Source organism: Phacochoerus africanus, chromosome 1 (assembly GCF_016906955.1).
Source record: "Phacochoerus africanus isolate WHEZ1 chromosome 1, ROS_Pafr_v1, whole genome shotgun sequence".
NCBI lineage: Eukaryota > Metazoa > Chordata > Mammalia > Artiodactyla > Suidae > Phacochoerus > Phacochoerus africanus.
This window is the reverse complement of record NC_062544.1, coordinates 283,646,628-283,658,785: the sequence shown is the minus strand read 5'-3', so window position 1 is coordinate 283,658,785 and position 12,158 is coordinate 283,646,628. Positions and strand designations below refer to the sequence as shown.

The window sequence follows — 12,158 nt, the reverse complement described above, 5'->3', positions numbered from 1 at the left end:
CCCCGTCCTCATGGATACTAGTTGGGTTCGTTACCACTGAGCCACGATAGGAACTCCAAAAATTAGAGTAATTTTAAAATTTAAAAAATGTCTTTATATTTGAATGACCATACTTAATTAACATCCAAAACCCATGTGACCGAGGAGGAATATCTTTGTGTTATATTTGACTCATCCATGACTTTTGGAGGGAAATTAATTATGTTAATTACGTCAATGGTACAAATGCAATTTGGTGATTGAAGTAAATCAAATTCCAGGTAGTGGAATTCTCAAAATCCGAACTCCTCAGATCGGATTTCAAAGCAAAGGGAAAAATTATAGCTTGTCAGTGTGAAACCAGGAGTGCGGGGACATCCGCTTATGGTGAGAAAGGCGTGCGCTCTCAGGTCCAGGTCTAGCTGTGCCAACTTGACTGCAGAAGTAACGGTTTCCAGGATGGTTCTGTTGACATCTATTAGCACCATGAAAACGCATGAAGGCAGCTGAGTTGTTGCAAAAAGCAGTTGGGGGAGCTCCCCCTGTGGCTCATCGCTAACAAACCCGACCAGTGTCTGTGAGGTCGCAGGTTCGATCCCTGGCCTCACTCAGTGGGTTAAGGATCTGGCGTTGCTGTGAGCTGTGGTGTAGCTCGCAGATGCGGCTGGGATCTAGTGTTGCTGTGGCTGTGGTGTAGGCCGAAAGCTGTAGCTCCCATCAGACCCCTAGCCTGGGATCCTCTATGGGCCTCCGGTGCAGCCCTAAAATGACAAAAAAAGGGGGTGGGGTGGGGGTGAAGGATATTCCTGGACTCACCGCTACTGCTGTGCCTCGTCGTCTGCGGCCTAAGAGAGCTAGCACCACACTCTGTTTCTGGAAACTTCCCTACACTCGGAGAAGCCGGCAGCTGGGCAGGATGGAGGAGGGGTTGGGGGAAGAGGCTCTGCGGTGGATCCTCTCCTGTCCTCCCTGTTCGTGTGACCTCCCGGGTCCCTGAGGACCTTGGCTGTGCCCTGTCACGGGGCTGTGGTGGGGGCCGGGCGCCTTCCCACAGGTCAAGGAGACGTGGCCCAGGGCAGCCTCCGGTGCGAGTCCGCTGCTTCTGCTGCCGTGACCACTGTCGCACCTGCTGGGGGTACGCCCACGCGCGCCCCGTGTCATTTTTGTCTCCTCGAGAGATGGCCAGGCGCTCTTCTCCTTCGGTCACACCTCCGGTGCTCTTTAGTGATTCTTTTCTTTCCCGTTTAGGCTCCCAAGAAGCACCTGCAAAACGGGATTATCCGCGGCTACCAAATAGGTTACCGGGAGTACAGCACCGGGGGCAACTTCCAGTTCAACATCATCAGCATCGACACCACGGGCGACAGCGAGATCTACACCCTGGACAACCTGAACAAGTTCACCCAGTACGGCCTGGTGGTGCAGGCCTGCAACCGCGCCGGGACGGGACCTTCTTCTCAGGAAATCATCACCACCACCCTCGAGGACGGTAGGTTCTGGGCGCGGCTCGGGGTCCCCACAGCCAGGCCTGGGCGGCGGCCGGGGGCCCGTGGGGCAGCCGCCCTGGGTGACTCGCGAGCGGCCGTGGTTCGGCCCGCCCTTGACGGATCGTGGTTACGAAGCCGAATCCATCCCCTTTGCGGCATCTTTCTCCCGCACTTCAAGCCCAAGAGTTGGTCTCTTCCCAACCAAGTCTTTCTCTGTGACTGCAGCAGTCTGGCCAGAATGTGGAAATTCGATGTGCTAAGAATTTCTCACAAATCAGTGTTAAGGAGGATTTTCTTCTTTTTTCTTTTCTTTTTCTTTTTTTTTTTTTAATGATTTTTTTCCCCCAAGCCTTTGGAGACCAGAGAGCAGGAAGGAGTAGGCTGATCGCGTGGTGACCGAGCGCCCCCTCGTGGCCATAAAGAATTGACGTCCCCTTTCACCGTGACGACCTGAAAGCAGGGCTTGAAAAGAGGGAGACCCCTGAGGTCCAGAAGCCCAGGGTTCTGGACCCTTAGGTGCGGAGGTCTGCCCTAGGGTTGGCTGCAGCAGTAAGGGGCCGGTTTCCCGGCAGCAAGTGGGCATGGCAGCTGCCTCCTGTGCACCTGGCCACTGGGTCCTAGATTGGAGGACACACTTAGATCTGTCCTGTCTGACCATTTAGACGGGAAGGGAGACCTGAGGCCCCTAGAGACTGAAGTCCAGGGTTCTCTTATCTTCATAGTCCTGGCGATCGTGGTTAAATATGCCTTTGGGTTTTCGTTTGGCTGCTCATTTGTCATTGATGTTTGCAGTTCTGTCCCCATTCGCCCCTTCTCCCAGTCCCAGCGTTTAAGGTTTGCATAAATTCGACGTGGAAAATAGTTCAAATATTCTTCTAGGCTGTATCCTGGTCCACGGTCGCTCTTTCCTCCAATGAACGTTACAGGATCAAAAGGGGCCCGGCCCGGGATGGGGCAGCGAATATACGATCACATGTCCGCTTTGGAGCACGTGCAATAGTGAGGCTTTCAGTTTATGTGCAGATATTGCTGAATGCGTGGATAAAGTGCATGGAACTTAAAACAATAACTTGCAAGAGTCACGGGAACATAAACCAGACAGGCAGCGGTCTTTTGCTCAGGCCCTGAGGTCAGAAGTGTTCTCAAGTCCCGGAGCCCAGGGCGACCTCTTGAAAAGTGAAGCAGTTATGCTGGAAAGAGGAACTGTGGGAGTCTGTTAGGACAAATGCATAAACTCATCTTATTTTTCTGAGTTGTCATATTTATATAGGGAAGGGGCACTCATTTTTCCCCTGCGTTTGGGGGAATGAGTGCAAATTTGTTTTTGCTTCTCCATTGGAATACTAAGCTCATATTGCTTATTCAATGTCGCCTTGCTAACTGAACCACCCACAGTTTTGACAGGTTCTACTTATCTAATTTCAGTGCCCAGTTCCCCTCCTGAAAATGTCCAAGCCATAGCAACGTCACCAGAAAGCATCTCAATATCCTGGTCCACCCTTTCCAAGGAAGCCTTGAATGGAATTCTCCAGGGGTTCAGAGTCATTTACTGGGCCAACCTCATGGACGGAGGTAAGAGAACCGAGCCGGGGCTTTGAGTTTGCCCAGAAGGATGGGCGACGGGATGTGCCGACCCTCCTCCTACGGGGATTCAGCGCTTGGCAGGCATTTTTTTCTCTCTGGATACTCATCTCCTTTCCCCGGTCGTTCTGTTTCCATCTCGTCCCTGCCACTTTAACAGGTGTGTACAGCTCTTTAAAACCTCATGCACCTTCAAAGAGCAATTTGAAGGAGGGGGGTGGCACCTGGGAAATCTAGGAATAGATGTGTTTTCCTAATTACGAGCGAGTATCTATGTCAAGCCTCTGCGGGCAGCACCAAAACCTGCATCGGTATCTAGAAAATTCTACCTGATGTGTAGCGTAAAAGGCCGACCTCTTCCTTTTTCCCAATAGGACTCTGCAGAGAAACTTCATAAGCTCCTGCAGTTGAACTGCAGGGGGTTCTGGAAGATACTGGAACACCTTGAGAGGGATGGGATTGCTCCCCATGAGGGGCCTTTTTATTCCAAACCTTCCACTTTTGACTCCTTCTCCTTTTTCGTTTTTCCCTCCTCCTCTTTCCTCCCTTCCTGTCGTCCTTCGGTATTTATTTATTTATTTATTTATTTATTCATTCATTCATTCATTCATTCATTCATTCATTCATTTTTTGGTCTTTTTGGGCCACACTCTCGGCGTATGGAAGTTCCCAGGCTTGGGGTTGAATATCAGAGCTGCAGCTTCGGGTCTACACCACAGCCACAGCCACGCACATCTTCAACCCACACCGCAGCTCACGGCAACGCCAGATCCTTCACCCACTGAGCGAGGCCAGGGATTGAGATCAAACCTAGGTCCTCACAGATACTAGTCGCTTTTACGACCTCTGAGCCACGACGGGAGCGCCCCCTTCATTCCTCTGGCTTGCGTTTGTTTTTGTCTTTCAAGTTGTGGGGCAGAATTCTGTTTGGGGGTAAGATGGGGCCTGAGAGAGTGTCAGCTCAGGGGCAGGGAGAGGGTGGGTGTCCCCGAACCAGGCTGCCCCCCACTCCTGCGCCACAGCCCATAACAGGAAAGGCCGCCAAGGGCCTTTCTAGCCCACACACTCCCCTCCGCTGCGCCCATTTCTGGCCTCCCCCCCCCCCCCGCCCCGCCGCCCCCTTGTCTGGGCTTTTTCCAGCCCTTCTGCTTGCACGCGGCCTCTCAGTGCACACTCACCTCAGTGTGGGCAGATGGATGCAGCCGAGGCCCCCAGGGCGCATCCGCCCTGCACCTGCTCTGCCAGCCAGATTGCTGCCCCCACCCAAGTAGATGGAGCACCTTGGGCCTTGGAGGCTGCCCGGGCCCCACTCTTGGTGCCAGAATAAAGGAAGGAAGACACTTGGGCAAAGTGAGCTTCACTTACTAAGGAAATAGCCGGGTTCGAGTGAGGCTTCACTGTCTGCTCTGTAACCAGGCTTGCATCTCGGAGCCGAAGACCAGACTCGATTGCTCTTGATGTGGAGGGTAGCTCTGCACAGCACTGGAGGTGGTGGGGACAGTCTGATGCAGCTGCTGGACCCGAGGTAGACAGGGCATCTGAGCAGCTGCTCTGTGCTAAGCTCCTGCTGGATGCTGAGGGCCCAGCATCCGCCCTGCTGGAGCTTGTAGATGGGGGAGCGTGGCAGGTGGTGATTATCCTAGAACCACAGCCCAGTGATGCAGAGCCAGCCCAGAGGGACAGACTTCCTGAGGCGGCGCGCTTCACCTCCACCCCTAAAAGCAGAGCTTTAAAAATCCCCACGGATGGAAAGCATAGGGCACGCAAAATTTGCGAATTATCTGTCTTACTGACACGGTACTCTAAGAAATCATTGCATGCGCTGGTTATGGCTTTTAACCCTCATCTTGAGTAAGGGAAACTAAACGCTCTGCACTAGAAGGCAGTGTTCCCCTAAAATGGCCCCTTTTTTAGTTCTTGTTGGACGTATTCCCGTAACCCAGTGGTGAGTAGGCATCGCGTTTTCACGTTTCATCATATACATGCTGGTAAGGCCTGTTTGCTCCCTGGTTCTGCGGGGCGGATACGGCTCTGTCACGTTTACACTTTTCAAGCTTTACAAACATAAAGGTCCTGAAATAAAGGATGCTGGGAAATGCACATAGTTCCCAGAGATGCTTTCCCTCACAGTGTGAAGAGTAAGGTGCCAGGCTTAACGCCAAATATAGAAATTCCACATCTAAGCTCAAAGAGATAAGAAAGAAACCCTCAGAAACATAAACCCGCTTATGACCCATCACTCCTGACCCGCTGCCTCTGGGAGGTGATGTTTATGAATCAGCAGGTGGTTCCATGGAATTGCAGATGCTTTTACACGCGCTCCTCCGCCTGTGTCTCCGCGGTTCCCCCCACACAGAACACATGGTGCTTGTGTCAAGATTATGCTGCTGGAGTTCCCGTTGCAGCGCAGTGGTTAACGAATCCGACTAGGAACCATGAGGTTGCGGGTTCGGTCCCTGCCCTTGCTCGGTGGGTTAACGATCCAGTGTTGCCGTGAGCTGTGGTGTAGGTCGCAGACGCGGCTCGGATCCCGCGTTGCTGTGGCTCCAGTGTAGGCCGGTGGCTACAGCTCCGATTGGACCCCTAGCCTGGGAACCTCCATATGCCGCGGGAGCGGCCCAAGAAATGGCAAAAAAGACAAAAAAAAAAAAAAGAACTATGCTGCTAACACTCCTCACACACATCTCACACACACACCATAGACACTCACACATCGCACAAACACACACATCACACACACCAATCACACACACACATCACACGCCAGGAGAGAGATGGTTACTGCCGCTGTGATTAGTAATTGCCCCAAACTTTCAAAAATATGCATAAAAAGGATTTTGTTGTTTTTACTATGACCAGGCAAAACAGAACTGGTCAGTGTCGCTGATAGGACCAGTTAAATAGAGGATGTCAGTGAAATTTCTGAGTATTTCGTCATAAACTGAAAGTTAAATAATTTTAAAAACCTGACAGAAGCAGTTCGTCTGAAATTGCTAGGAAAATGGCACATGTTAAAAATTCACTGTTTCCATCTGAATTTGAGCTACTTTCCTTCCCTTCTGTCTTCCTTCAAGACAGAAATGCCAGATTCTGAATCAAAGCAACATTTAGGTGCTGCCAGGGGGCTTTGCTTTGATGGCGGCAGGTGGGGGAGGAATAACTTTTGCTAACATTATTCTCCCTTTTTTTTTATTTCTTCCTTAAAACCCTTAAAGAGTGGGGGGTGTAAATAAATATACACAAACCTATTTTGGTTTAAAATATAAAAGTTTTTTTTTTTAAAGCCTTTTGTAATATAAATAGTATGATTTCTAAGTTTATTTTATATATCATTTACATATTATTTCACTGGTGATTTCAACTGAACACGACGCTTTACTTTCCATATATATATATACATATGTTTTAAGGACTCTATGGGGCCATGGAAGGTGGATGGGAGAAATCCAGGTTTAAGCCATGGGAAAAGAGTAGGGGAGGCAAAGACCAGCAGAGGAAGCAGGCTGTTTTGCACTTGGCTTTTCTCCGTGTTCCTCTTTACTTTCTCTACTCGGCTGGCCAAGGACATACCCTCCCACTGAAACTGACAGCACCCACAGCCTGAACCTAGCCAGACTTGAACCCGCATGCCGGGTCTCGAACCCAGCCGAAACCCAGGTTGGGACCTGAACCCGTGGTTTTAAATGAGAATCGCTCACCCTGTGTCTGGACTCACGAGGTTCAGTTCTTCCTGCCTCACGCAGAAGGAATTCAGCAAGAGACAAGGTGATAGGCAAGCAACAGATTTATTAGGATAGGGCGCTTGTGAGAGACGCAAGCAGGCGGGCCCGGAGGCTGCCCTGAGGATCCAGTGGGCTACAGCTTCATCCTCCAAGGGGAGGGGGGGTCGGGGGGACCGCCTCTTCCTCTCTCCTCGCGCAGTAGCTCCTCCTTAGTATCCAGTAAGGTGTGCATTCAGATCCGAAGGTCCTCACCTCCTGCCCCGGGTCTGAAGCTGAATGCAGGGCTCATCCCGTCCCCCTCCCGACGTCTGGCGGCTCCACGCGTCCCGCAGCCCGCCCTGTTCTGATGGCTTTCTTGGGCAGTGATTAGCTCACAGCCATCTCCCAGCGTCCCTTGGTTTCCCTCTGTATCTGGAGTCCCTCATTGGGACGTCTCCAACCACCTGTGCCTGCTCCATCCTGATCACCAGATCCCCATCAGAGGGAACAAAACGCTTGCCTGGTGGATTCTGGAGCTCAGGTCATTTTAGAAATCCTTGGGGGTGGTTTTGATGGGGGTCTGGAGGGCGGTGTTTTTCATGGTTCCGGACAACTCCTTCATCCAAACAACAGGAACCCCAAAGTGAGTCACCATCCCAGTGTTGATTCCAGTTCATACGGAAATTCAGTTCCCCAGCGAGGCTGCCAGGCGATGCTTTGTTTCGTTCCCCTGTTGCTGTCTCTGGAAGATCGGGGCTTCCACCTCACCCTCTGCCCTCCTCCCTCCTTCCTGCCTCCCTCTGGAGCAGCCCTGGCCAGCCGCCCCTCCCTTCTCCCGCTCTGTCTCGGGAGGTGCTTTTCCCCTGGGAGGCAGAGAGACCCCGGGCCCTCCTTAAAGATAAAAAAAACCTAAAAAATTAAAAACATAAGACCAGAGGCCCCAAGAGGTCAGATGAGTTAGCCAGGTTCTCATAACTGGTCTGTAGGCACACAGCCCTGGGGAACCCCCACCCCCACCCCGTTGCATGTTTCCCAATGTGCGTGTGCGTGTGCGTGTGTGTGTGTGTGTGTGTGTGTGAGAGAGAGAGAGAGAGAGAGAGAGAAACTTCCTAAATCTGAAAAGATCTTGACGAGATCTATACTTAAGCTTTTTCTGTGAGCATTTGCGTTTTTATCCTATTCCAGTTGACCTATATTATCTGTGTTGAGGAAAATGAATGTCATCAAGGAGTAATACAATGGAGAGAGACCTGAAACCCGCCCATCACCCAGGGCGGACCCTCCCCTCTCAGGAAAGGCTTCCTAACTCGCCTGAGGCTAAGGATTGTCTGCTCTCTGAAGGCACAACCACTGCTCAGGAGCAAATGTTTTTCTCATTTTCACGAGCCACTGCTGCGGCTTCCAAAGCGTGGTCCCCAAGAGTCTGCCGCCCACTGGCCTCCCCCGGGAGACACGAGGCCAGGACAGCTCTTGGGGGCTGCCCCTTGCGTTGCTCTCCCCCAAGCAAGGCATCCTGCCCCCCCCCCCCCGAACTTGCCCACAAGCTGTTCCAGATGAGAACAGGTCTTGGACTCATATGAGGGTCCGGGGCCCCGTCTGTGACCCGCTTGCCTCGCACAGCCCATTTCTCCACTCCCCTCACCACCCTTGTCACGAGCAAGCATCCCTGGCATGTGTGCGACAGGCTGTGGCTACCCCTGCGTTACTTTAAACTCTGCTCCTCTGCTGTGTCCGGTCCAGCCCTGAAAAGGACCAGACTGTGTGTAGCCACATCACAGTCGCAAACGAGGTGGTCCCTCATCTCCGAACTTCTGTGCAGTTTGGTAGAAGGACAGGAGGAAAGAAAAGCCAAGAGCCGGAGGAGAAAACCAGGCGGGCAGAAACCCCTCTCATCCAGTCGAGGAGCGGCCGGGCTGGCGGCCGGCGCCCGGGGCTCTGTGCCCGCAGGCCAGGCTCCCTGGGCTCAGGCCACGACTGAGCCTCCTCCTGCCTCAGCTTCCTCGCCCATAACGACCGCGTGGGGGAAAGCAGAGGGTGGCTGCGCTGGGCAAATGCATTCACGTGGCACCCAGAACAGGGCTGGCACCTGCATACGCATGCATGGCGTATCCTTACTGAGGCCAGGGAGAGGCACCGCCAGGCAGCATCACTGTGTGCCACCGTGCCTGTCACTATAGCCAGCCCCCCAGGAGGACTCCCTCCAGGACCTTGTCCCCCATCCCAGTTCTCAGTACACCAGGCACGTGGGCCAGGCTGCACCAAACATCCCACTTGCCCCAAAGTGGGCAGTCCCTGGGCTCCTCTCTCCTCCCCTGGCTGCTCTGTAAGCAGCTCATTTCGACTCCAGAGCCCCGCGCGGTGCATATCTCTCATCCTTGCGAGTTTTCTCAAGTTTGCTTTATGATACGCCTCAGACGGGCGAGCATGACATGCCATCTTTGCGCAGAGCACAGATTCGCTGATGCCCCCTCCAGAACACGAAGTGTTTTTAGCTGACGCCAAGTTCCTGACATACTAGCCTGTCAGGTCTGCGGAGGCCGGGGGCTTCACTCCAGGTGACAGGTGGGGTGTGCTGGGCCACCGCAGCTCAGCTCAGACGCCTGAGAACTTAGGTGCCAAAAAACACGTGTGCATGAAAGTAGAGTTTGCTTTTTAAAACCAGAAAAGGAACCCGGACTTTTAGAAGCTTCTTTTTTTTTCTTTTCCTTTTTTCTTTTCGTGGCTGCACCTGTGGCATATGGAGGTTCCCAAGCTAGGAGTCGAGTCGGAGTGGCAGCTGCCGGCCTACAGCACAGCCACAGCAATGCAGGATCCAAGCCACGTCTGTGACCTACACCACAGCCTGTGGCAACACTGGATCCTTAACCCACTGAGCGGGGCCAGGGACCAAACCTGCGTCCTCATGGATACTAGTCAGGTTCTTAACCCGCTGAGCCACGATGGGAACTCTGTGTAGAAGCTTCTCGATGAGCTTAGAAGTGTCTGCAGAGCATCCCTGGTCCTCGCTCCCTGGGCCTGGGTTGGGGGACATCTGGGGTCAGCCCCTGCAGGCGGACAATCCAAGAGGGACAGCCATGGCGCTGGCCCTGGGTTTGTAACACGGAACTTGGAGCGAATTGCTGCTTCTCAGACCGATTGTCCACACGGTGCTCTGTGGCAGTTTGGTGTGAGTGACTTTTTCCGAAGGGCCACGGAGTGTCGGAGTCACGGGAAGGCTGTACGCAGTCCCCTTGACTTCAGAGAGGGGCAGACGGAGGCACTGGCCAGCGCTGGGGAACGGCGCGTGCCCGTGGCCGTGGTAACGGGGTCGTGCTTTCTTCTCCCCCAGAGCTGGGCGAGATCAAAAACGTCACCACCACGCAGCCCTCCCTGGAACTGGACGGGCTGGAGAAGTACACCAACTACAGCATCCAGGTGCTGGCCTTTACCCGGGCTGGAGACGGCGTGCGAAGCGAGCAGATCTTCACCCGGACCAAAGAGGATGGTGAGCTGGGGGGCGGGCCGCGGGCCCCTGGGCGACACGCGGGAGGCTCCCGTCGGGCACAGCCTTCCCAGGCTGGGCTCACGAGGAGGAGGAGGACGGGTCAGGGAGCCTGCCTTTGGCTCCCCCACCTCTCGTTGGCTTTGCTCCACGCAGACAGCCCGCTGCCCTCCGCACATACGCCAGCGCCACTCAGACCAGCACGTCTGGGTCCCATTTGCCTGATGTATCCACTGTTTCTCTCCTCCCCTAGAATTTTCCTTTTCTTTTCTTTTTTTCTTTTTGGCCACATCTCATTTTAAGCAGAAGTGTCTTTTATCCCAGGGCTGTACATGTATCATCTCCGTTTTTGTATCCCGTTGCATTGAATTTAGGGACTCTTTAGCTGTTAGTGTAGCTCTGATTATTGCCATTCCTCTGCTTAAAAATTATGTAAAGGGAGTTCCTATCATGGCACAGTGGGTTAAGAATCTGGCATTGCAGCAGCTGTGCCGTTGGTTGCAGCTGTGGCTCAGATTTGATCCCTGGCCCAGGAACTCCCATATGGTGTGGGTGCAGCTAATAAAGAAAAAAGAATGTTCTGGTTTAGGTCATCTTTCTGTGCCAGCTTGAGAATAATGTTAGAATAAGCCCTCAATTTGAGAGCTTCATGTTAATTCTTTTTAATTTCCTACAATATTTCATGACTTAGTAATATTTTAAATCATAGTACAATTTTCAGATCACTAATTCTTGCCATTCCACACAATTTGGACTTGGTTATATGACTATTTCCCAAACCAGCAAAAAACTGTATGGAAAATGGGGGGGGTGTATTATTTTATTTTTATGTCTTTTTTTAGGGCCACAACTGCAGCATATGGAAGTTCCCAGGCTAGGGGTCTAATTGGAGCTACAGCTTTCCGCATACACTACAGCCACAGCAATACCAGATCCGAGCCTCGTCTGTGACCTACACCACAGCTCACGGCAACGCCGGATCCTTAATCCAGTGAGTGAGGCCAGGGATCAAACCCGCAACCTCATGGTTCCTAGTTGGATTCGTTTCTGCTGCCCCAAGATGGGAACTCCCAGGGGGTTGTATTATTTTAAGGGAAACCATGAAGGGCCTTATGCAAGACCTCTTGAAGAATAATTTAAGTTCTAATACATCTTCTAGCAATCGTAAGAAAAGTAGTTTCCAGCTTCCTAACAGGAGCAATTGCTGTCAAATTGATGACCATGTGGGACTTTCCAGATCAGAGCTCAGAGTTATACCAGAGCCAGGGTCGAGATGGGAGCCACGCGCCCCGAATTCAATGCTGACTGGGCTCTGGAGGTGGTTTCTGCCTTCTTACAGGACGCTGTCCCCCAGGAGGCCAGGCAGGGTGGGGGCAGAGGGCTGTTGTCCGCGACCCACGCCTGCCGTGGCAGGTTTGAGGTCCTCCCCTACAGAGACCACCCCCACGGTGTCACCTCACACCGTATCTGTCCTGTGGGAGCAAAGCTGGGGACGTGCACGCAGAGGCCTCGGTAGACACTTCCCATCAGCTTGTGCATCTGCTCATGACACTTCTCGACACTCAGAGCACTGCTCTCCGCTCTCCCCGCCTCTGCAGACCCAGCCCCGCCCCAGCCCCGCCCCCACCCCCCCACCCCCACCCCACCCCCACCCCCACCCCCACCGTGGTTCTGCCGGTCCATCTGCCACATTCTGGTCACGGTCTCTCCAGCCCTTCTTGCGTTCTAGTTCTGGCATACAAATCAAACCTCATCACTTCTAGTTCTTCTAGAACACCTGAGTAATTATTCCCAGGCACGTGCAGGTGACAGCCGATTCTACTCAGAGAAATGGAATTATTTAAGGAAATCTAAGGCCAAAACGCAGGGCCATGAGGAAGTCACACCTTCACGGACTCAGCTACAAAGCTGAGTGAAGACGGCCGTAAT

General features: G+C 52.8%; 1 protein-coding gene across 1 annotated transcript in view; it reads left to right on the top strand.

Annotated features, from left to right (window-relative positions):
* The window catches only part of DSCAM (DS cell adhesion molecule), a 740,562-nt gene that overhangs the window by 633,858 nt on the left and 94,546 nt on the right, over positions 1–12,158 (top strand). The window contains exons 17-19 of the mRNA XM_047796891.1: positions 1,228–1,468; positions 2,892–3,038; positions 10,077–10,232. Of these exons, the coding sequence (XP_047652847.1) occupies positions 1,228–1,468; positions 2,892–3,038; positions 10,077–10,232 (544 nt within the window). The remainder of the gene's footprint in view (positions 1–1,227; positions 1,469–2,891; positions 3,039–10,076; positions 10,233–12,158) is intronic.